This window comes from Geotrypetes seraphini, chromosome 13 (genome assembly GCF_902459505.1).
Source record: "Geotrypetes seraphini chromosome 13, aGeoSer1.1, whole genome shotgun sequence".
Classification (NCBI taxonomy): domain Eukaryota; kingdom Metazoa; phylum Chordata; class Amphibia; order Gymnophiona; family Dermophiidae; genus Geotrypetes; species Geotrypetes seraphini.
In genome coordinates, this window is record NC_047096.1 from 55,565,974 (window position 1) to 55,592,003 (window position 26,030).

Consider the following 26,030-nt stretch of genomic DNA (forward strand, 5'->3'; position numbering starts at 1 on the left):
CCCCCAAAACTAAAGTTCACCAAGTATAATAGAAATATTCCAGTCCTGTGTGTCGTATTCCAGTGGAGATCAAACATTCAGCAATTGACTTCGGGCTCTAGGTGTCAAAGTGTTCCAGAATGGCTCCCAACAAGAACAAAATGCTTTCCCCAACACTGTGTCCCATGATGAAAAACACAAGCGTTCCATGGAGGCATGCTGTAACATCAGAACATGCCAATGTGCAAGTGTAGGAGCATCCAAAGAAATCCAACAATGAAGCACCACTTTCTTTCCCAGTAATACCGCACGATCCAGAAAACTCCTGAATCCCCTCGGAGATGTTCGAAGAAGGGACTCCAATGTAAACAACATTACTGGGTGAAATGTGTAGGTATAGTGCCACATAGCCTTAATATGGCGATGAACTTGTTGCCAAAACCGCTGCACCCTCTCACAAGACCAAAACTGGTGTCCAAGCGTAGCTGGGGAATGATGACATTTTAGGCAGCAGTCTGAGGCACTTATTTTTGCCCGATACATGTAAGAAAGAGATCTATAAAGTCACAGCAAAAACTTATAATTCATTTCAATTAACGTCACTTGTGAAGTCAAGCGTATTGTTTTATGAAGTCCTCTTTTGATGACGGAGCCAGAGACTTCACAGGATAAATCCATCGACCATTTTCTGGCATAAAAGTCATATGAAAGTTCACTGAGGCACTCTTGAAGATGACGATGATGAAATCGCAGAGGAATCGGAACCTGGGCAGACAGACTTAAAGCCTCAGATATTAACTCCTTGCGCCGGTCAGTAAGACAGTCCCTCGGCAGTGTGCGGACATAAGAGGACATCTGACAATAAGAGTACTAAGTTTGAGGAGTCTCCAACGATCTCAAGGCTCCATTAGACTGAACCAATTGAAATAAGTAGTGATTAGAAGCCTGAGACCAGATGGAGGAAGGCCCAGAGGAAAGTCTCCACTGCCCTGCAAAGGCAAATATGGGGTTACAGTAGAAGAGATGTGAAGATGCTGACAAAGTGTCCTCCACAGGCGTCTCAACGGCTGTAGAAAAAGTTGCCAGGCTGCCAATGTCCGTTGAGGTAAGCGTTTAGTGTGAAGCAAATAACTAAAATGATAGGGAGCACAAAGAGATAGTTCTTGAGTAGTCGCTGAAAAGTGATGAGTGCCCCGAAACCAGTCATTGAGGTGTCTCATCTGGCAAGCCTGTGACAACAGTCGAAGACTACGCAAACCCAAACCACCTCTGTCTCTTGGTTGGGCCATATGAGACAAAGACATCCTAGCTTTCTTCCCATTCCACAGATAAAGTTGTAAATGTTTCCCAACTTCTTTATCATGCTTAACCGAGAGCAACACAGGTAACATTTGAAATACATCAACCACTGGGGCACCAATACCATGTTATATAAAGCGATCTTCCCCATCAAGGAAAGCGGATATACCCTCCAATTTTGCAATTTTTGCTTTGTGGCAGTTAAGAGAGGTTCTATATTTAATGAATATAATTGGGAAAGATCGGGAGAAATGAATATGCCCAAATATTTCAAGTATCCCGGTGCCCAAGTAAGAGGAAAATCACCCCTCCAAACAGTCGGGATATCTTAAGATAAAGGCAACACTATCGATTTTTGTTTATTCAATACCAGGCCTGAGTACATACTATATTCATCCAGAAGGTCCAATGCTCGTTTAAGGGATCTCTGTGGATCACCCAAAGTCAGTAGGAGATCGTCCACAAAGGCCAACACCCTTAACTGCGAGTCACCCTCAAGCAGACCCTGTAAGTCATCCTCACGGAGAAGGGTACGTAAAAAGGGGTCTTAAGTAAAGAAGAAAAAGAAGAGGTGAGAGCGTGCTGCCCTGTCGAGTACCTCTAGCTATCGGGAATATAGAAGTTCGGGTTCCATTTACCAGTATGCAAGCAGTAAGGTCTTCATATAACAAACGGACCATTTCATAAAACCAACCATCAATACCCATGTAAGTAAGCACCTGAAAAAGATAATGCCAGTTGACTTGGTCGAGAGCCTTTGCGGCGTCAAGACCAACTAAGATTCCCTTAAGACCAGTATCCTTCATGCGTTGCATTGCTGTTAATAACCTGCGGACATTAAGAACTGAGTGGTGATGTTTTACAAAACCAACTTGTTCCAGGACAATCAAGTGTGATAATAAGTGCGCCAATCTATTGGCCAATATTTTGTCCAAAATCTTAATGTCCACATTAATAAGGGAGATCAGACGGTACGATTCAATATCTCCCTCCATCTTTCCCGGCTTGGGTATTAATGTAATATGTGCATGGTTCGCGCCCGTGGGGAACCCGCCCCCCTCCAGGGCCGCTGTGTAATAGGCCGCTAACAGACCATAGAGAGATGGGAATAAGAGTTTATAAAATTCAGGGGAGAAACCGTCCGGGCCCGGAGAAGTGCCATTTTTAAGTTGTTTCACTGCTCCCTGAAGTTCCTTCCCCTGTATAGGCCTATTAAGATGTAAGCAGTCCGAAGAGGATAACCGGGGCACCCCTGCATTCGCCAAATAATCCGTAACCTTCGGTCCCTCTAAGTTGTCCCTCGCGGAGTAAAAGGCTGCATAGTAGGTTCGAAAACTATCCGCTATATCAGGTGTAGTGGTCACCTCCACTCCCGACGGAAGAATGCGAGAAATATGGCGATTAGGCCTCCGGGGTCTAGTCAATGTGGCCAGCAGTCTGCCATGTTTATTTCCAAATGAGTAATAATGAAATTGAGAATAATAGAGATAGCGCTGCGTACGCTCAGACTAAACAAGATGGCGACGAGAGCGGACGCCTGAGTAGGAGGCTCCCTCTCTTGCAGTCGGCAGGCGTTTTTGCTGAAGTGACCTAGCAACCCTCTTACCTCGATATGGGGAAGAGGAAAGGAGCCCTTCGCAGCAATCCTCCGGCGGCGATAGCGGTACCGCGTCTGGTGCAAACTACAATTGAGGGAGCGTTAGCCCGCTCGAGTGAATCTTCGGGGGCTACTTCAGGGGTATGCCCGAATACGTCGGGCGAACTCAGCCAGCACATTCGGGCGTTGTTGAGCCCGGAGCAGAGGCAGCCACCACCACAACCCGGAAGCAGTGCAGAGTCGGGAGTTCCTGAGGAAATGATGACCCCGGAAGGTACATCGATCCCCAGAGAAGGAGGACAGCCAGCTCCAATTCTATCGGGAGCTGAAGAAGCTAGAGAACAGCAGCAGCTTTCCCACTCTGCAGAGGAGTTGAGAGGAGCTTCGGGAGGAAGTAACATCAACTTTGGGGTGTTGGAGAAGCCTAAGGTAATAAATATGGAGGCTTTATGGCAGGCCATATCAGTTATGGACGCTAACCTCAAACTATCTTTTTCCACTTTAAAAATTGATTATGGGACTATTCACTCTAAAGTGGAGCAACAGTAAATGAGAAATTAGAAAAACAGGAGTCAAGAATATCCGAAATGAAAACTTTGGATTTGGAATTGGTAAAAGAAAGATCATTTACTGCCAGTAAAATGGAAAGTTTTGAGAACCAACTAAGGAAAAATAATCTGAGACTCCTAAACTTTCCTAAATGTCCCTTAATTTCACCAATGGAGATGGCAAGAAAATACTTTAAGGAAATTTTGCTAATTCCCACAGAAAGTTTGCCACCAATTGTTAGAGCTAATTATCTGCAATTAAAGAAACCTGTAGAAGTTTCCACTCCTAATGAGATTCAAGGGACAAATAATGATAACATGAATTTAACGACGTTTCTGGAGAACTCTTTAGAGGTTATAACGGAAAGGAAAACCCTGTTAATAACTCTTGCTTTAGAAAGTGATAGAGAATATATACTACGCTTGTTTTTTCGTCATATTAATGATCAATTTTTAGGCTCTAATGTTCGAATATTTCCTGATATGTCATTGAGATCTCAGAGGCGTAGGAAGGAATTCTTGGCATTACGGCCAAGAGTCCTAGCCTTGGGAGCAAATTTTATGTTGAAATTTCCCGTAAAATGTTTTGTTTCATATCAGAATAAGAATTACTTATTTTTTGAGCCTAAACAATTGATAGGATTTATAGAATCTAAAGAGCATGTAGGGCTTGTAGCTGAAAATGAGTAACCTGCTATGAATGGCTGTAGCACCGCAGAAAAATGCCGCTTTCTAAGTTGGATAAGATTCGTCTTATTTCTTATTTTTATTTTTTCTTAAGTCTCTCTCCAAAAGTTGTGGACTAAATAATTTGAATTATTATTGAGTAACCAAAAACACTGTGTTAAGTGGAATTGGGGTTATAGTTTTTTTTTTCTTATAATATTTTGTGTAATCTGTGTACAAGTATGTTTATTGCTTGTTTGTATTAATTAAATTGAATAAATAAATAATAATTAAAAAAAAAAAAAAAAAAGCGTGTTCAAGACAACTTGCGCCGCAGTCATGGCCTCTCTCAATTGAGAAGAGGGGTGAGCTATGTGTGCCCGCTTCGATGTTCGATAGTCCTTTTCCAATCTCAAAATCCCCTGGGAGATTCGCTTTCTCTGGGCTACTACATAAGAGATTATATCTCCTCTAAGGACTGACTTAGCTGCCTCCCAAAATAACGGGGTATCAATATGTTGAGAATTAAAGTTGACATAATCTTCCCACTTTGATGTAAGATAACTAGTAAAGTCTGAATTTTTAGTCAAATAGGAGGGAAATCGCCATAACCCTTGGGAAGGAAAGCCATCACCATGTAAAATATCAACCCAAATGGGACAGTGGTCCGACATGGAGAGGGGGCCAAGCTCAGTGGAATGAACCTGTGAGAAGGAAGTTGCAGAAAGCAATATATAATCTATTCAAGAGAATGTATGGTGTGCCCTTGATTGATGGGGAAAATCACATTCCGTGGGGTGTAAGAGAAGCCACGGATCAGTCAGAGCTAAAGTATCACACAGGTAGGGAACACCTCTAGTTATACTAAGTGGTTGAGATGTACTCGGTCCCGTCCTATCTAAATCTGGGTCCATGACTTGATTTAAATCCCCCTATAGTATCAGAGGAGTGTTTGGATCCCTAAGACCAAGGTGAGCCAGAGAAGAAAAGAAAGTGTGATCATATTGATTTGGAGCATACACCACCAACAGATTATAAGAGTGCCCAGACATTGTGATTTTGCACAAGAGGGTTCTCCCCGCTTTATCTCCGTATATGTACTCCACCCTACCCGGAAATCCCTTCCGTATTAAGAGGGCCACCCCTGCTTTCTTATTAGGTGAAGAAATAGAAATTACCTGACCCACCCACCCCTTCTGTAATTTAGCATGTTCTAGCTCCGTAAGTCTGGTTTCCTGCAGACAAGCCAAATCAGCGCAATGATGTTTGAGGCGTTGAAGTAGCTTTGTTCATTTTACTGGGGAGGTGATACCACCCACATTCCAAGACAATAGCCTAAATGTATTACCCCTCACTAGCCACAGAAAAAGTATGTTGATAAGCAGGCCCACAGTAAAATCCCCCCAGGCGCCCAGCCCTCACCCGAGAGGCAAGTTTGAAATCCCCACCAGATAATTCAAAAAGAAAACACATATCAGATATACATAGATACACTGGAATATACAGTAAGTAAACCCCCAACTCCCTCCCCACCCCCCAGAAACTTATTTAATTTTAACCAATTCCATTGTAACCGTGAATTAAAATTACATCAAATTGTGGCTTAGGAAGATAAGTGGACTGAAATATGGCTAGTACTTCAAACTCCCAAGCACCCTCTGAAGGTAGCTGGAAACACAAACATGCTACAATACCTATGTCCATCTGTCGGCAGCTCTGCTGGATGTTCTGCGCTTGGGAAGACATCTCAGCAATCTGACTGTCTAGTCTCTTCAGCTCCGAGTCACTTACACTGGGAAACTGATCCTATGAACAAAATATCATAAAAGAATGCTACTACTACTATTTATCCCTTATATAGTACTGAAAGATGTACGCAGCGCTGTACATTTTGACGTTTAATACAGTCCCTGCTCAGAAGAGCTTACAATCCAACTTGGACAGACAGACATGGGTTGGGGATGCAGAACCCAAGGTGAGAGGAGTTAGGCATTGAAAACACTCTTGAAGAGGTGGGCTTTTAACTTGGACTTGAACACTGAGCAGGAAACAAACTGACTTTAAAAACAGAGATGCAACAAAAGCCAAAAGACTCAGTTCCTGCAGCATCCACACAAGGGATTTCTGGCAAAAAAAAACACTTGAGAAAATGTACATATCTATGACAAAATACTAGGGTGAAACTATCTTGTAGCCAGTGGCATTGCGAGGGTGAGAGGTGCCCGGGGCGGAGGGCACCCCTCTCCCTCCCCCCCATCTCCACACGCTCCTTCCCTGCCCCCTCCTACTGCACGCGTGCCGCTTCCCTTCCCCCGTACCTCTGTAACATTTGTGATGTGAGCAGAAACCCCCAAGTTGCTGTCACACCAGCGATAGCTCTTCCTCTGGCATCACTTTCTAGGTGCAGGTCTAGGAGGTGACATCAGAGGATGAGCCGATGCTGGAGCTTGGGGGTTGCTGCTTGCGCCACAAACGTTACAGAGGTACGGGGAGGGGAAGAGAAGTTGCGCACAACAGTGGGGGTGGGGGGGGTGGGGGGAGGATGGGTGCCCACGTCCTCACCAAGACAGCGGCCGGGGCAGATCACCCCCCCTTATTACGCTGCTCATAGCCTGTGTGCCTAAGAGTAAAATCAACTGGTGTGTATAACTACTTTTCATGAGAAAGGTTAGGAAAAAGGATGCGTGTTCTCCATGTCATATAAAAATATTCCAAGGATGAACCTCCCCCCTCAAAATCAAAACCCACACTTGCAAGTAAGCTATTATTGCTATAATTCGGAAGAACTCATTCATTATACTAGGAATTGTAGAACGCAGCAACAGGAAAGAGATTATTCTAAATATCAACTTGTTTTGATGCTATTATATGCTTTTTGGGCCTTATTTCTAGGTCTCCTTTTGTTTTGCTTCAGTCTATTTTCTTATGCTTTTAAAATGAAAGTCAAACACAGAAAAGGAGAAAAAGATCCTCATGGGTCTAAGTCAGCAAGCAAACCAGTGAGGTCCAAACAGGAAGAAGTCCAAGGACCTCCTTCATTTGCTTGCTGCTTTAAAATTAAGGTCTTGCCAGCTAAAAGATAAGTTTGCTGAGTTCTTTCAAATAATCTAATGCATATCTTTTAAAAGAACTTTTTAGCCTATTTGGGCTTCTTACGATTTACATCTTTAAAAGACTTGACATAATCTGCAGTACATGCGATGATTGGGTGGTGAGGTGGTCTTTTCTGGGGTTCTCCCCAGTTACCCCTCCATGATTCTGAGCATAAAAATTTTTGTAGACCTGATTATACCATCTCTATTGCACCATTTATAAGTATTATCTAGAGTGGTTTTTTCGTTGCATTAAAATTAAGGTCTGCATCTTATTATGGTCATCTTTTCAGTTCTTTCAGCTGTCTATATTGCACTTGGGGCTAGATTCACTAAGCAAACTGATCGTGTATTGATCGGATTGCGAGCCCTTTGTGACCCGATTTCCCTCCGACCCAATTCACTATCCTCTGTCCCAAACATCCTCTGAACCGCGCATGCAAATGAGGGGGAACGGCATTCAAATGCAGACAGGAAGCGATTCACTAAAATAAAAAAAGCAACACTGACTGGGCTGGCCGATCCAAAATAAGCGACTGCTGAGGACCAGTCACTGAGGTCCTTTCCGACTACCCTGCCTTCTGCCACCCTGCTTCTCTGCCATGACCTGCTGCCCTGTCTCAGCCCCGATCTCCTGCCTGCCCCATTTCCTACTGTCTCCTGCCTGCCTCGATCTCATGCTCTGCCCTGAATCTCTCCTGCCTGCTGCCCCAACTTGCCGCCCTGCTCTTGCCCTGAATCTCTGCCTGCCGCCCCAACTCGCCCCGAATATCTCCCGTACTGCGAGCCCGTGGTTTTAACCCACAGGTTTAAAGTCACGGCTCTTAGACGCATGCGCAGACCATCTACAGATTATTTATGCATGCGTCGGGATCGCACACTCATTTTAATTTTTTGGATTTGTAAATTGGTTGGGCCTACACGGATCAGCCATGGATTGGGCACGCAAAGGAGGTTAGTGAATCTAGCCCTTGGACTTTAAGAGGGTAACTTCCACGTTCTCTGCAGTGCCTGGATTTTCCCTTTGAGAGCAGGAATGCACACCATAGAAACAAAATACCTGCTTCAAGGTACCCTTGTGTAAATCCCCACATTTACTGTCCCTCCACCAACCAAATCCTACTCCTTTTTAGCTCTATACTTATACCCATGTATGGAGGTGTGGGAGGGGCAATTTTCATGCCTGTTCACACCCTTCCTTCCTATGTATAGTGTAACCCTAGTGAGACTTGGGAAGGGAATAAATAGAAACTAGTATGCTCCTTAAATGCGAACCAAAATTTTAAACTGCTTTTGCTACTACTGATGCTTTAAAGTATCAGTGTTGGACAGAATTAACTTGTCTACATTTCAATATTCTTGTTCACAGTTATTTAGCAAAATCTAAGGGGAAACAAGATCAGAATATATTGCTTGAAAAATACTTAGGTCATCTTGAAGCCTGTGTTAATCATCACCTCTCTTGAGAAGCTGTTTGCTGCACCCGCCACCCTCTCCTGAATCTACTTTCTCTCTCGTGAAAAAGGCTTGCATTATTTACGCCATTGAAATATCTGAAGAACTCTATTGTACCCCCACCTCCATCTCCTCTCCAAATAAGCCCCATTTCACAGGGCAGAGTATGCTCTTTGTTTTCTCTCTATCCTGTCCATACGAGGTGTTACCCAAAAGTTCGGGACATGTGAACAGCATGCGCGAACTGGATATAATATGCCCTTCTGCTGCTAGAGGTGTCTAGCAGTATGCTTTGTGAATCAGTGTGCCAATAGGCGTGCAGCTGAGTGGTCGCATTGTTTTGTTCTGTAAGGTTCTTTAATGTTCTATAAGGTTGTGTTTTAGTGACTCGGAGGATTTTGATAAGACAGATTTTACTGAGGAAAGAATCTGCATCAAATTTTATTTCAAACTTAAAAAAAAACTGCTACAGAAACCCATCGTATGCTCCAGGAAGCCTTTGGAGATAATGCCATGTGTCAAAGCAAAATCTCTCTTTGTCACAAACGCTTCAAGGATGGACGAACATCTGTCCACGACGATGACCATTCCGGACAACCGTCAACAAACTATCCACAATGTTTGTGAGATAGTAGGACAGTCATACGGGGCAGTAAAACAAATTTTGTTGGACAAATTGAATATGAGATGCATTTCTGCGAAATTTGTGCCAAGATTGCTAACCGGTGAACAGTAGGCCCATCGCGTTTCTGTCTGTTTGGAACTTCCAGAAACATTACAGTGATTACGCATCTTCCCTATTTGCCTGACCTTGCCCCCTGTGATTTTTTCCTAGTCCCCCAAATGAAATTACGACTGAAAGGGGCCATTTTAATACAATTGGAGAGTTCCAGGCAGAATCGCAATAGGTCCTCAAGGCACTCACCCAAGATGGCTTCCATAGATGCATGGACTCATGGAAAAAATGCTGGGATCGCTGAATACATTCTCAAGTGGACTACTTTGAAGAAGACGGTGGAACTAGGAGTTTCGGTAAGCAATTTTTATTTTACAATTGAATTCCCCGAACTTTGGGGTAGCACCTCGTATTCTTTCACCTGCAAAACTGATTAGCTTGTGTGATAAAGACTTGGAGCACTAGCATGTGCAACTTCTTGTAACTTGACTTTTGAGTCAACATATCACAGAAAAGTCAGGTGGACTTGTGTGCAAGAAGAGCTACAACAAAACCTTACCTGATCAGCAAAATAAATCTTCTGTTTGCCATATACCTTTTCCTTGATTTTGCCTTGCTGAGCGAGCTGCTCCATAGCTTTAACTACTGCCTATAAAAATAAAGTCACAGTTACATTCAGGAGACTCACTAAAGAGAACACAATCGTGCTCGAAAGCCACAGAGTGGCCAAGTTATCACACAACAATAGCAAGAAGAATCACTGGAGACGTCACAACCAGCATGGGAACTTAAGTCTTTTTATTCAAGTAAAATATTAAAAAAATCATAAAAAAAAAAAAATCAATGAACAAAATCCCATGTTAATACAGATAAAAAACCACCACGGATGCTGTCCTGTACCCAAAATGGGATTTTGGTATGTATTTTTCAAAGTGGGCTACCCTGAAAATTATTGATAGTTGAGGATATTGAGAACCAGTTAGGAACTTTCCTCAGAAGCTTATGTTGAAACACACTGAACTGGTTCAATAAAAAGCAACACAAGATAAAGGATAAAATCTTGTGCTTCCCAAAATGACCTCCTTTAACTAAGATTTATATATAGCACTTCAACTATCATTGTGCTACACCAGTGCTTATCCTAAATAGGGCCATGTTGCCAATAATTCATCTCTGATTTCTGACATGGAATAAAATAAGATACCACCTTTTTATATTGGAATAGCAATGCATTTTTTTGATTAGTTTTCAAAGGCAATATCTTCTTCAGATCCGATATCTGGCATCATTCGCTCATTTCTGAATATATACAGTAACTGAAACATTAAAGCATTCTGACAGTGTCACAGAGAAAGGGGCAAGGGTGAGAAACAGGAGAGATGGATGGGTGATCAGAGGGTGACAAAGCAGTAAAATTTATGGTCTTGCGATATACCAAGCTGCAAATTGTGCCATTACAAATCACAGGACCCCACACAGCCTTCACCTGGAAAAAACATTCAACGTAAGAGAACCTATTCATGCTCATCTTCAAAGGTTGTCTAGATATCATGTCAGAGAGACAGACCAGATATTTAAGACAAAAATCAATTTACATAGATACCACAGGGCTAACTAGGACACTTCTGTAGGACAGCTTTTTGTAAGACAGAGCATTGCATCAAGGATTTTATGGTGAGAATACTAAAAGAAAATTTTAAAATAATCCAGGAATGTAAAAACTGTGAAGCTGAAATGATGAAATATTATGATACTCAAAGATCTGGATTTCCTATTACATTACAAACCATAAAATTATATTGCTTTGTCACCTTCTGATCACCCATCGATCTCTCCTATTTCTCACCCACCTACCCCTCACTTGGAATACTTTTATGTTTCACTTATATATTCTATTCGCTGAGGACATATGGAATCTGGCATGGATAGTCAAAAAGTGTATTGTCACTTTAAAACTGCCTGTACCGCGCATATGCTGGTACCTTCCCATCCAACATCAGCTCGCAGTTCATAGTTTTCCATGGAGCTGAGAAGCTGTGTTTTAGAGTCTCTCTAAGCGCTTCAAACTTTTATACTATTTTGTGTCTTCCTGGGGTTTTTCTTCAGTTTTTGTCTCTATATTTTATTTTCCATCATTTCTTCCCCTTTTATCAAAATTTTCATTTATTCCTAACTCTGGGTTTTTCGGGTCTTTGGGCTCTTTTCAGCCTTTTCCTACACTGGGAGCATTGACTCTTTTTTGGTATACTATCTATTCAACCTCCAAGGGCCATTGAGCCCATGCTCCTAGCAGCTTCAAACAGTGCACTTGTCAACAGACCATTTCAGGTACAGACCTGCATAATTGGTGTGCTCCTACTCTCACATGCAGAAGTTGCAATTTGAGAAACTTTTGAGAACATCGAGTATGGCTGCAAATTCCAACCCCGACACACAGCCATGAACTACTCCAGCTTCGATACTGGCACTGGCTGCATCGACTACAAGTTCAACATCTTCATCTTTCAGTGCCACAGATATCAGCGAAGCCTCATAAGGGAGCTGAGAAGCATAAACATATCTCCCCCTCAAAGCATGCATCGACATTGTCTTGTGTCTTCATCGTCTTCATCGATGCACTCTTACAATTGGGGTCTTCTCCAAGGCAGGCCTAGACATCGAGGTCCCCAACCCCTCAACACCCAACATAGCCAGCACCTAATGTACCTTTGCCAATGTCAGTGCCTGTGCTATCGCTGCAAGATCAGCTTCAACTGCTGTTACACTAGGAACTAGCTGAATCAATTTTCAGCACCACCTCTCCCAGCCTCAACCCAATACAAGTATTGACCATATAGTCCATCAAAACATCGATCTTGGACTCTTTGGACGTTGAGCATCTGCATCGAAGAGAGACAGGCATGTGTCTTCTTCCAGAAGCAGAGCACACCAACTACTTGATGTTCATTGTCCCATTCTCAACGCTCCTCTCAATGTTCCTCTTCCAAAAGAGCTGACACAGAAAAATCTGATTCAGATTTGTCACCACACTCTTCGATCAGCTACCCAGACTTTTCTCCTGATGAGTCTTATGGGATACAGTCAGACCCTTCATCACCAACTTTTCTACCTGAAAGTCTGTCCTTTACCAAATTTCTCAGACAGTCAAATACTCCCTATTAACTTGGAGTCAGAGGAGGAATCCAGGGCAGAGCTTATGAAGCCTTAGACTTCAAGCAGTGGCCTAAAGACTGCATCGCAGTGCCTCTACAAAAGCTTATAAAAGGACACCCTTTTTAAAAACTGTGCCAGTATGTGTTGGCTTTGGGGTGTCCTGCCTGTTCAGCTGATAAGGGATTCCTGAGCTGTGATCAGCTGAACCAGTTTTTTTTAAAAAATGGACACATGTGTAAGTACAACAGCTGTGCGCATTAAATAAATAAAAAGTTCCACCATTGGCCCGGGACCCCCAACACCTCCACACCTTTTTTCCAAATCAGCAGGAAGGATGCCCAAGTTTCAAGTTTCTTTATTTTTGATATACCGTTTATCGAGCAGGCATCTAAACAGATTACAATAAAAAATATATCTAAAGTTAAAATAGATAAAGTAAATGGGAGTAAGAAATAACTGACGTACATGAAACGAGTTGGAGGAGACAAAAGGTAAAATACATCGAGAAAAATGAAAGAGAGGTGTATGTGTGTGTGTGTGGGGGGGAGTACATTAGCAAAGGGCTCGCTCCCTCCTGTCTGAAGGACCTTCCATCCCATCGCCTCAGAATCCCCTGATACTCCCCCTACAAACCCGTACCTTTTAGTAGAAAATCCAGTAGGAGGTTATGTCCACTCCCTCCTGCTGGCAGGCCTGCCTCTTTAAAATGACAGACCTTCCCCTTACTGGTGCATCCTGGGATGAACTGGGATGGGCTTGAGGCCCCGACTGGCTCAGGTGCCTAAGGCCCCTCCCCTTTGAGGGACTTTAGGTGCTTGAGCCAATCAGGGCCTTAGGCCCCTTCTATTGCATCCCAGGATGCATCAGGCCTACCATTTTGAAGAGGCGGGCTTGCTGGCAGGAGGAAATGGACATCCCTCCTGCTGGACTTCCAGCTAAAAGTTATGGGATTGTGGAGGAGATGTCAGGAGGTTCTGGGCCAATGTGTGTGTGGGGAGGTCTTTCAGACATGAGGGAGTGGGCATCCTTCCTGCCAATTTGGAAAAAAGGTATGGGGGGGGATCCCGGTGGGAAAATGCAGCATCAGTGGAGGGGGGCACTAGACCACCAGGCTTTGTTTTTGGGCTTGGCGGGGAGTGGGGGCGGGGGGTGTTGGAATTGGAGGTATTTTTTTCAGTGGCAGGTCTGAGCTACTCTAGCCTTATTTTCCTAGCTAATCAGTGCTCAGGCACTGCACTGACAGGAACCTAAGGCTACAACAGCTCAGACCTTGCAAAAAATTTTACCTGTAAAAAGTGGTCAAAAAGTTTATAGCATTACACAGAGTACTCATTATAATACTAATGAGCTCCATGTAATTCATTAGCATAGGATTCTCGGTGGCTGCTATGAGGATCGTTAACAGCCACAGAGAACCCTTTGGTGCATTGGGAGGGGAGTTTTCTGTGCCAGTAAAACTGCTTTAATGAGCCTTACTTGCCATGGAAAACTTTAGAGCATCGGGGCCTGTAACTAGAAAACTACACATAGCAATCCTTCAATTGTTCAGTACAATATTTTAATATTTGCTAAAAGCTTCACCTGCACAGCAGGATACTATTGCACCACCAAGCAAAGAATCCAACAAGACTGCAATAAAATATCGAATCGAAGAACAAAAGCAAAAACTGTGGAAAATTGCGAGCTTTGGAATCGAGGGTAAAATACTCACGTGGGTTAAAAACTGGCTAGAGCACGGGAAACAGAGAGTGGGAGGTAAATGAACAATACTTGGACTGGAAGAGCGTCACCAGTGGACATGCAGGGCTCGGTGCTTGGACCCGTACTCTTCAACATCTTTGTAAACGATCTGGACATTGGTACGACGAGTGAGGTGATTAAATTTGCGGATGATACAAAGTTAGTCAGAGTACTGAAGACACAGGGGGCTTGTAAAGATCTGCAACGTGACATAATCAAGCTCGAGAAATGGGCAGCGACATGGCAAATGAGATTCAACGTGGATAAGTGTAAAGTGATGCATGTCGGTAACAAAAACCTCATGCATGAATACAGGATGTCCAGAGCGGTACTTGGGAGTTATGATCAACAAGTTGATGAAGCCGTCTGCGCAATGTGCGGCGGCGGCGAAAAGGGCGAACAGAATGCTAGGAATGATTAAGAAGGGGATCACGAACAGATTGGAGAAGGTTATCATGCCTTTGTACCGGGCCATGGTGCGCCCTCACCTGGAGTACTGCGTCCAGCACTGGTCGTCATACATGAAGAAGGACACGGTACTACTCGAAAGGGTCCAGAGAAGAGCGACTAAAATGGTTAAGGGGCTGGAGGAGTTGCCGTACAGTGAGAGACTGTAGAAACTGGTCCTCTTCTCCCTTGAAAAGAGAAGACTGAGAGGGGACATGATCGAAACATTCAAAATACTGAAGGGAATAGACAACAGATAAAGACAGATTGTTCACCCTCTCCAAAGTAGGGAGAACGAGAGGGCACTCTCTAAAGTTGAAAGGGGATAGATTCCGTACAAACGTAAGGAAGTTCTTCTTCACCCAGAGTATGAAAACTGGAACGCTCTTCCAGAGTCTCTTATAGGGGAAAACACCCTCCAGGGATTCAAGACAAAGTTGGACAAGTTCCTGCAGAACCAGAACGTATGCAGGTAAGACTAGACTCAAATAGAGTGCTGTTCTTTGACCTGGGGGCCACCATGTGAGTGGACTGCTGGGCACGATGGACCACTGGTCTGACCCAGCAGCGGCAGTTCTTATGTTCTTTAATGAACAAACAAATATAAATATAGTCCCGGTTTACCAACTGTTTTGCATACAAACTGTTTTATGACTATATTTATGTTTCTTCATTAAAGACTTGGCATCTTGTACACCATTCCTACAGATTTTGCTTTTGTTCTACTATTGCACCACACCATATCAAAGTTAATTTTTTTTTAAAAGTGAAACCATTTAATTGAACAAATCAAACATGGGTGCTCTGATACATATCATTTTTATAATACAAAGTCAACCAATATCAGGAAAAAATGCCCACTTTTCTTGCCCTCCAGGTCAGCTCCCCCATGTCTCCTTCCTGACCAGCAGCCAAGCTTCTTAAAACATGTTATATTTACCAAAAAGCAGACTTCAAGCCTCTGACTACTGTGACAAAGAACTGTTCCCATCTTTTCATAATCTAACAAAATTCTCCATTGGATTACATTTGAAGATTCAGGGCATCTCCAATTAATTCCTGCCCGCCCCCCCCCCCTCCTGGATTCCATATATCAGTGGTTCCCAACCCTGTCCTGGAGGAACACCAGGCCAATTGGGTTTTCAGGCTAGCCCTAATGAATATGCATGAAGCAAATTTGCATGCCTATCACTTCCATCATATGCAAATCTCTCTCATTCATATTCATTAGGGCTAGCCTGAAAACCCGATTGGCCTGGTTTTCCTCCAGGACAAGGTTGGGAATCACTGCCATATATTATGCCTAAATTTGTACATGCTGCCAAGATAGACACACAAGTTAATTGGCCAAGAAGCTCTTACTCATCAATAATTAGGTGCCAACAACCAATTACCAATGTTAATGGGCATGTATTAAAATTTGCAGGCACATCTGGCTGCATGCTATTCTATAAGGAGAGGTGCCTAACTCCCCTAGCATGCATCTCAAAAAGGGGCATGTTAGAGGAATTCCAAAAAAGTTAAACAAGTACTGGTAGTTATAGAATACAGGGTAAGCACATCCAACTTGGGCACCAGTATTTTTACCAAGTTTCAGCAGTTTCAAGTCTGGAACCTATAGTTAAGTGTAGGAATCAATGCTAGGTGCCCTTTATAGAATTGCACAGTTTGAGTCATTTATAGAACTCCCTCCTAAGCGCTTATGCACCAGAAGAAGTGCTTTGCAAAGAAAACATTTCTCTATCTTTCTAAGCCAGGAATGGGCAGAGAAATCACCAAACAGCAGTAGGATTGCCAATACTGAAATTTGTTCACCCATCACCATAGTCAAATATCTTGAAACAAAGACAAAGTAAATGGCTCAAGGTAGCTCCAGTCTCTGTATACTTCAGACACCCCCATAATTCTCTAAAATTGAAAGGGGATAGATTCCGTACGAATGTAAGGAAGTTCTTCACCCAGAGAGTGGTAGAAAACTGGAACGCTCTTCCAGAGTCTGTCATAGGGGAAAACATCCTCCAGGGATTCAAGACAAAGTTAGACAAGTTCCTGCTGAACCAGAACGTATGCAGGTAGGGCTAGTCTCAGTTAGGGCGCTGGTCTTTGATCAAGGGCCGCCACGTGAGTGGACTGCCGGGCACGATGGACCACTGGTTTGACCCAACAGTGTCAATTCTTATGTTCATATGTATACAGAAGCCCTCGTATAACAAATTGATAATGTTCCTGCAAAGCAAATGTCATTTAGGGATTAACACTTGTTTAATTGCTCTACCATTAAGTGGAGGCAACCTTTCTAGAAGCTATTTGGATGTTAAGAGTAATAAAATCAAATGTTTTTCACCACTTTACTAGAGTTAGATAGTACTTTAATATTCTGTTCTCAACATCCACAACTATTGTAAGTGGTGGAAAAAACCTTGACAGAAAAAGGTCAGCTCTTACAGTTTTTCCTAATCCGTGTTCCCTTTGTAGATTTCCAAACACATCTTGAGTGCTGTAGGGCCTGTTTTGATCATTTAAATACTTCAGGATCACGGCAACAGCTGTGAAATAAATAAATAATCAAAAATTAATACCCATTAACAGTAAAGTTAATAAAGCCCTAGCCTGTCTAAAGGGATCATCTCTTGGAGATCAAAGAAATAAACCGATTATCGTATTGTACAGCAAAAATCATTACCTGATACTCCTACCCAATAGTGTAGCCAGAAATATATGTGAGGGATAGGGGGGGAAATTTAAAATGAGTGGGCACTAAGCATCCCATTATCTCTGCCTCCCTCCCTCTCCCTGCCCCCAGCAACATTCAAATTAAAAATACCTTAGCTGGAGGGTATCCCCAAGCTGCGCTGGTGTAAGAAATCCGCTGTCAATGGCACTGCTAGAACATGAGTACTGGTTGTTTTCTTATTCTCTGTGACTGTGCAGCACTGCGTGCGTCTGGTAGTGCTATAGAAATAATTAGTAGTAGTACTGGCAAACTAGCACGATCCAATGCTGATTTTGCAAGATAAGCATCAGGAATAGCTCCCGCAAGAACTTAATGTGCTTGCGGTGCCAGAATCAGAAGCTCAAAGTGCTGCTGCTAACTGCCTGCCGTGCTTTTTTGATGCTCAACTGATTCTGCCTGTCGATTTCTTCAGCCAGCAGGGTTTGGGGATCCGTACCAACTACAGAAATGGTGTGCCCAACTACTTGGTGGGGGAGGCCTGTGGCAAAAGTGGCCAGAGCCAGGCCCACCTCTAGTAACACCCTTGTTGTTACCAATGAGATCACAAGTTCAGAAGAGGGAAAGTTAACAGCACCTCTTTAGAGAAAATATACTCAAGGATCAAAAAGAAAAAATCACTACGTGTGAAAGTGTCACCAATAGATAAGTTCAAAGAGAGAAACAGGCTATTAATACTTTTTGAAGTCACAGCATTTCTGGGGTTGTAATAGAAGAGGCCAACATGGATTGGTGGTGTTCAAGGAGATGCATTTCATTGAGCATCATTAGATATAATGCATCTTAATGTCACTTGATACAGTGATAGTGAAACAGACTATGTCAGAAAGTGATCCCCTGATTTATTCAGGAAGATGGCGGCATGAGTAAGTAGCTCCGTGCTATCCTTGCTAGTGTAGCTTGTCTTTGCTGTTCACACAGCATTTTTTTAATCTTTTTGCTCCGTGCCTGGCGTTGGCTCTTTTTCTTTTCTCAGGGAGTTTGTTTTTGAGAGGTTGCTCGGAGTTCCACAAATTGGTCATGGAACTGGCAAACAGCAAGCTGAAGCCTGTCTCAGAGTGCTGGATGACTGGAGTCTTTTTAGGGGATTGGTGTTTTATACTATTGTGAGTAATACAGGCTTGAAGAACAGTGCAAGCACCTTAATTGAATCATCAGTAGGACAAGAGTTAGCATGACTCGCTTGTCGACATCATATGATAGAACTGGTATTTGGAAGTGTCTTCACCCAAATGTTTGAAGTTAGTGGAATACCAGATGTTGAGGTGTTCAAAAAAATTTCAGCAAAATTGGCCATACATAGACCAGGATTCGTATGAGGTTGCTGTAGACGATATGTTTGATGCAGACACATTAGTCTTTTGGGAAATAAATTGCAACTTTCTGCAGAACAGCCTTGAATGCATCACATCCAAGGGAAGACTACAGAGTTTCTTGAGCTCTGTTTAATTTTTCTTGGCAGCTTCCCAGATACAGATAATGTGACACCATCATTACGAGCACCCGGGGCCTTCCATCATGCACAGTGGATAGCAAAGGCCATCTGCAGTATTATGATATTACTCTTGCAGCGTCAGAGAGAAGAACCATTGGCTCAGTTGTGATGATGTGATGCGTGTATACCATATGTACTCGTATTACAAAACTTTGCTCGTTTAGAACAGTCACTACTGGGGCGCGCAGAATTCGCTCGCTTCGATTCGGAGGGAGGGTAGCGGCGCCTCTGGGTCTGAATTCCTCCCAGAAATGCCATTATTGGAAACTCAGGAAAGTGATGAACAGATATTTGAGAAAAATGATATCTGTATGGAAGTCCTAACTCAAGGCTTCGTTATAAAACAAAAGATTGGGCACTAAAGAAAGAAGAATATGAAAATGAGATTGAGAGATTGTCAAATGAGGTATCAAGCTGTATCAACGTTACCAACTTCTGGCACCAGGAAGTAGAACGAATGAAAGAACCAGAACATGGCAGCTTATCAAGCAACCAGACAAATCAAATCAATCAAAGTGTTGGTGTTCCCTGTGAAAAGATCCAGAGGGAATCAAAAAGCACTGAAACGGATAACATCCTTGAGCTACAGAAAAGGAATGCTGCCACACAGACATGTGAAGATGACATAAGAGAAGTAACTGAAGTCAGTCAGGATAAGGACAGATGGATAAGGTTTTCCTTTTCTCGTTCAAAAAAGCGAAGTGAGAATAAATAAAAGTATTGAACTAGAAAATTCTTTACGTTATTCTAAGCAACTAAAAAAAAAAGATTTTGCATGAGATATGTAATAGCAAATACTGAATAAAGGTAGAGGATTGTCCCCGTGTCATTCTCTACTCAGCAGAAGAGCTTTAGCACTAGCTGCTTTTAGGAACTGATTTGTGTTGTCTAGTGGTTCTTTCTGCACATTGGTGTGTACACAACCTTGGTTAGGAAACAAACTATATCAGACCTTTTATTAGACTAATATACGATGTCCACTCAGTTTTTGAGAGCTGCATTGCCTTGATCAGGTCAAAGTCAAACTGAGCAGCTAAAAGCCTGGGCTGCCACTATCTGAACTATGGCTTGCATTATCCCAAATAATGAATTATAGAAGTCTGAGGAAGAGGAGTATTAATAAAGGGGTAGGAGAGCTTAGAAACAGCAAGAGAAGCCCTGACCCTCTTATATCCTTTTATCTTTCAATTTGAATGTTGCTCCCTTTTGGGAATCCTGATCCTTACTGCTCTAAGGAATGAGTGGGGTTGATCTTTCTGTCCATAGTTTATAATATAATAAAGCTATAATATTAAAAAAAAAAAAAAAAGGAAAAAGAACAGTCACTACTCTTGCAGTGTCAGAGGGAGAAGATCCATCGACTCAGTTGTGATGTGTGTATACTGTAACTACTTGTATTGCAAGACATTGCTTGTATATCAAGTTAAAATTTAATAAAATGTTTTGCTTGTCTTGCAAAACACTTGTAAACCAAGCTACTTGCAATCCAAGGTTTTACTGTACTTCTATTTTTAATTTGAACTACTTATTCCATACTGGGTGAGGGTGTATCTGTGTTCATGAAAGACATGGTTTTCTGTTAGTGTTGACTAACCTTGTTTGGCGAAATGCATTGGGTATGGTTCTTGGGAGCACCTTAAATAAGCCTGATTTGAATCTCCTTATTTTCTGCCAATCTTCTTTTGTTTCATGTTGGATTCTTTGGTGGACTACTTGCCTTGTTGTTTCATTATAAGTTAACATACATTGAGTGGAACGTACTACAGGAGTTACAGATTTGGTTGTTTATACATACATATGGGTTACAGTTGGTCGACATAGAGTGAGGGAGTTGAGAGGTGTTGTAAACTTGGTTATTAATATAGACTTATATTTTTGATAGTATTACTGCTTTACAATACAGTATATTTGAACTTTTATATACCGTATTTTTCGCTCTATAAGACGCACCTGACCATAAGATGCAACCTAGATTTAGAGGAGGAAAACTAGAAAAAAACATTCTGAACCAAATTCTCCCTGCCAGGCTCTGTACCCAAGCCCACACTCCTTGCCAGGCTCTGTACCATGTCCCCCCTCCCTGCCAGGCTCTGTACCCTGCCTGTCCTCCCTCAGGTGGTCTAATGGTAGGACGGGACAGGGCACAGGGTGGGCAGGCCTAGTGGCAGGGCCCCCCTGTACCCCCAAACTCCCTCTGTTACCTTATTTAGCTCCTCCAGCAGTCCTGCCCTTCCCTCTGGCTCTCTCCTGAAGCTGTAGCAGTGTCACAGCAGCTGTCCAGTCACACAACACTGTCCCGAGCAGCAGCACTTATCTGCAGGTATTCCGTCCCACCACAACCTTCACCACTATTGGTTGTGGAATTCTAACTGACAATTCCATTAAAGGCCCGCCTCCCCCTTCCTGTTTGTACCACTGGTCAACAATGTAGCGCTGCCCCATTGGTCCTCCTGTGACTTGATCCTGCCCTTGAAGATGTGAACCTGTCCGGCATGGTACCAGGCAACTTGTATGAGTTGCTGCCATCTTTCCTCCAGGGGAGTGCCGATGCCAGGGGGGGGGGCATTCATGCAGCAGTGGGACAAGGCAGGCGCGCAAAAAGCTTGCACCTGCCTTTTGCTCCGCTGTGATGCTGCTGCAGCTTCAGGAATGAGATGAAGGGCAGGACTGCAGGAGGAGCTAAATAAGGTAACGGGGAGGGAGGGAGGGGGGAGGTTGTGGTTGGGTATTTGCTCTTTATTTCCACCCCCTATTTGGTGGTATGTATGGAAAGGGTTCAGAGTTAAAACCTGGGTAAGTAGGTGGGAAGGGAAGGAGGATTTGTTCAGAGATGTTTGGGGGTTGTATAGAAGAAAAACTGTGCACTGGTATGCTAATCTTTGTTTTGAATTAAAAAAAAGAAAGAAATACAAGTGGAAATAAAGAAGTGAACAGATAACTGGGGGCATGCGAAATAAGGCTAAAGGTTAGCGTGGCTGAGGGCAGTGCAGGGTCGCTCACCCGCCGTCTCCTTCGACTTGCTCATTCTTCAGGCCGCGCTCTTTCCTCTCGCGAGGAGCGATTCGCGCGTCCTCTTTGGCTTCAAACACCACTAGCGCCTTTTGGGTAATGACGACGTCACTGGTCTACAACGGCTGCTCGCTCGTCTTGGTGAACTTCGCTGTTTAAAACTTCTGGTAAGGTGAAAATAAACCCAAACTGTTAAAAAAAAACCGACTTCTATTATTTATCATTTTCGTAGAGAATGACATGGGGATAAACTGTCCCGAAGCGCGAACACTTCTAGTTAAATCTTTTCGGAAGGATCCACGACCACCTTAACAGCCCTGCAACGTCTTCTTTGCTTCTCTGCCGGTGCCTCCCCGTGAATTTTAGTAACTTGGTTTTCAACTAATTACTAGGCAAGTTACTGCTGCTGTCTTTTCAACAGTGCTTCTCCTTCCGTTACTGTTTCTAAACCTGCAGCAGGAGAAGATCAGACTGCTGAAAAGGTGGAATCTGTCTTCTGCTTGGGGAGGTGCGAGTTTTTCAACTTTAACAGAAAAGCCTAACCTAGAGTGTCAATTAATTAATTCAGAACGTGAACTCGCAGGCCTTGAGCATGCGCAGATGCTCAAGGCCCAACAGAAGAGGAGGCCGATCTTCGGGCACCGGCACCAAGTACAGGACGTGCCGGTGCCCGGGTAAGGGGGGGGGGGGGGAACGCATCAAAGTGAGTTTCTATTATTTCCTATGGGGAAACTCACTTTGATAAACATGCATTTTGGATTACGAGCATGCTCCTGGAACCGATTATGCTCGTAATCCAAGGTACCACTGTATTTATTGAGATTCTCTATTCTCCTACCTTACCAATATGGCTTTCGTCCCAACTTCAGCACCGAATCCCTACTGACCTCCTTAATCTCAAAGGTTCAACTACTTCACTCTCAAAATAAGTTTGCCGTCCTCCTACAATTCGACCTTTCCACTGCTTTTGACGTTGTTCATCATGATATCCTAGTCTACCAACTCTCTGAGATAGGCATTAACTCCACAGTCCTAGACTGGCTCTCAAAATGCCTACGTTCTCGTTCTTACAGAGTCAACATGAATGGTACCTCATCCGCCCCCTGGAAACCAATTTGTGGAGTCCCGCAAGGCTCACCTTTATCTACTATTCTTTTCAACATCTATATATCCTCCTTTAAACTCCTCCATCTATCCCCCCTAGAAACAATTTACACTTATGCTGATGACATCCTAGTCCTCCTCGAGACCGACCCAAACCTTACCAACTTCTCGGAGAACATATCCTCCTGTATAACGAACCTTCAATCCTGGGCTCATACTATCCAAATGAAACTGAACGAGTCCAAAACTAAACTACTTTGGCTAGGCCCAAAACTAGACCAACCTCCCACCTCCCACTTCTGTCCTCTGGCGCCACTCTGCAGCTTGAGTTCTCAAGCAATGTTTTGGGCATCATCATCGATTCTACTTTGTCTTTCAACAACCACCTCAATTCCTTGGCAAAAAAATGCTTTATCAGCCTTCACATGCTGAGGAAAGTAAGATCCTGTTTCCATCGAAAACACTTTACCATCATGTCCAGATTGGACTATTGCAACTCAATCTACCTAAGCCTTACCAAGAAAAACCTTCACAGACTTCAGCGGATTCAGAATGCCGCGTCTAAGCTTATCTTCGCAAAAAGTAAATTCGACCATGTCTCACCGCTCCTGTCCAAGCTTCACTGGCTTCTGATAAACGCCAGGGTCCACTTTAAATGCGCCTAACTTTCAAAATCCTTCTCGGCATCCTCCCTCCCTTTATCCCATTTTCTTGGAACTCCTCAAATTCTAATACCACTAGACCCACCCACAAACTAAAACTATCCTTTCCTTCATTAAAAGGCATTTCCCGTGCAGCAAAACTAGGGACCTCCCTCCCCTTCAGATTCACTGAGCTCTGGAACAACCTTACCTCCCCCCTTCGGGTCCTGAGCTCTCTCCAACTCTTCCGCAAACATCTGAAAACCTGGCTATTCCCAAAAATTTAATACTTACTCCTTCTCTGGCATCCTAAGCCCTCCACATATTCTTCTCACTATATCCTTTAACCTTCATTGGAGTTCCTTTCTCTCCCAACTCTTGTAAACCGTGCCGAGCTCTACGATTGTGGAGAGGACGCAGTATACAAACCTAAGGTTTAGTTTAGTTTATCCTAGGATAAGCAGGCAGTATATTCTCATATGTGGGACTCTCTAGCTGAAACCCAAAAGGGGTGGAGGGAAGATGGCATCTAAGTAAAGAATAAATTTTGTAAAACTGTTTGGCTGAAATGACTATCTCGTCTGGAGTGATTCGCCAAACAATAGCGTGATGTAAAGGTATGAACTGAGGACCAAGTTTGACTACCTTACAGATGTCACCTATGGAGTGTATCAGAGTTGAGCTATTTAAGTTACTATTGCTCTAACTTTATGTGCTGTGACACGACCTTTCAGTGTCAGCCCAGCCCGAATATGGCAGGAGATATAGGCCCAGATTCACTAAAGATAGTGATTCAATCGCTGTTGGCCGATTCCAAAACAGTGATTGATTCACTATCTTTTTTGCATGCAAACTCCTGACTCAATCACTCAGTGAATGATTGAATCGGGGAAGAGCTCTGACAGTAGTGATGGGAGAAGCAGCCTCCTGTCACTACTGTCAGGGCTTCTGCTGTTTTTTGTTGGCTTTTTTTTTTTTTTTTTTTTAAATCAGCAGATGCGGGATTATTGGCTCCTGACTTCTGGTACCTGAAAAGGAACCTTAGTCCTCTAGCCAAAAAACTGCATGCTGGGAAAGTAAAAGCATTGAGACTGAACTCCAATCCTCTCAGTCCTGGTCTGTGTGGTCACTCAGGCTGGGAGCCAGATTCCTTAGTGGAGGGAAGGTCTCCCAGGAAGGACTCTCTCCTTGGTTTAATGCTGGTGTATCCACAGGCAGCGCGGAGCATCCCAGACCCATCAAATAACCTTTCTACAGATTTGCAAAGTCAGGGGTAAACCCCTGAATAGGAGGCCCCACAGACCCCTACAAGACCTCAAACTGGCTTCTCTTGGGCTCCACTGCTCCCATGTACTTGCTTTATACGTAATCACTATTTGGAGTCACCTGGAGGGATTTCTTCCCAGCTATCCGGACCCCCTGCAGTTCGCCAACCCTAGAGGACTCCGAGGTGGCTAAGCCCAAGGATTCTTCACATGCCCTGCGGATGCTCCTTGGCCATCCATCCAGCACTAACTGGCATGATATGGGGGTAGAACAGGCTAAGGAGTCCATACCAAAAGAAAGGAAGGGGATAGTGTAAACTCATTCCTCACTAGACTGCACTTCCTTGTTGGAATTCAGTGGCACAAGCCGGTGGTGAGAGCCTTGCATCGACTCAGTTGAAACAACTGAGCTTTTGGGGCCTGTTACTCTTTCTCTCTCAAAACCGATACAGCTAGTCAGAGGTGGGATTGTTGCCAGAGCAACAAGCGATTGTCAAAATGCAATTGCCAGGAAATCCAAGTGGGGGTGGCTACCCACCAGAAAGATGCCAAGATCGAGTGTTCAAAAAAACAGAATTTTTAGCACTTCTAAGGCAATTACACTCGGAAAGCTATCATGGATTTGACATCAGTAGTGGAGAAATCATTCTAATGAGGTTTCTAAAATGGACTTAATTTCAAAGCACAGTGATTAAAGATCAAACATTGCTGATAGAAGATTGAATTTGCATGTTTTAAATTTTCCAATGGCCCCAGGGAGTCTATCTCTTGCTATGTTTAAGAAATATCTAATAGAAATTCTTCACTCTTCCTGAGAAATGATTCCTTTGACTAAGGCTTTTTACTTGAAAGAATCACTAGGATGAAGATATAGGGCTCCTTTTACAAATGTGCAATAGTGCTTTTAGCGCATGCACTAGATGAAAAATTACCACCTGCACTAAAACCGCTACCGCACCTTTGTAAAAGGAGCCCATAGTATTACAATATTTTCAATCTTAGGAACAACAGACATTAGACTTAAAAATTTGTCCACTATATTAGAGCAATCTATAAATGAATTTACTCCAACAGCTTATTTTTGAACAAGATTTCAATAATGTTATGAAAATGTATTTCCATAATTCTAAGAC

The 26,030-nt window shown here is 43.2% G+C and overlaps 1 protein-coding gene across 1 annotated transcript in view; it reads right to left on the reverse strand.

The window, feature by feature from the left end:
• Positions 1-22,409, reverse strand: part of PSMC3IP (PSMC3 interacting protein) — a 43,574-nt gene extending 21,165 nt beyond the window's left edge. The window contains exons 1-4 of the mRNA XM_033918154.1: positions 21,879-22,409; positions 17,098-17,198; positions 9,872-9,961; positions 5,784-5,895 (exon numbers count right to left, since the gene is read on the reverse strand). Coding sequence (XP_033774045.1) covers positions 5,784-5,895; positions 9,872-9,961; positions 17,098-17,198; positions 21,879-21,903 — 328 coding nt within the window. The 5' untranslated portion in view covers positions 21,904-22,409. The remainder of the gene's footprint in view (positions 1-5,783; positions 5,896-9,871; positions 9,962-17,097; positions 17,199-21,878) is intronic.
• Between the last annotated feature and the right edge of the window lie 3,621 nt (positions 22,410-26,030).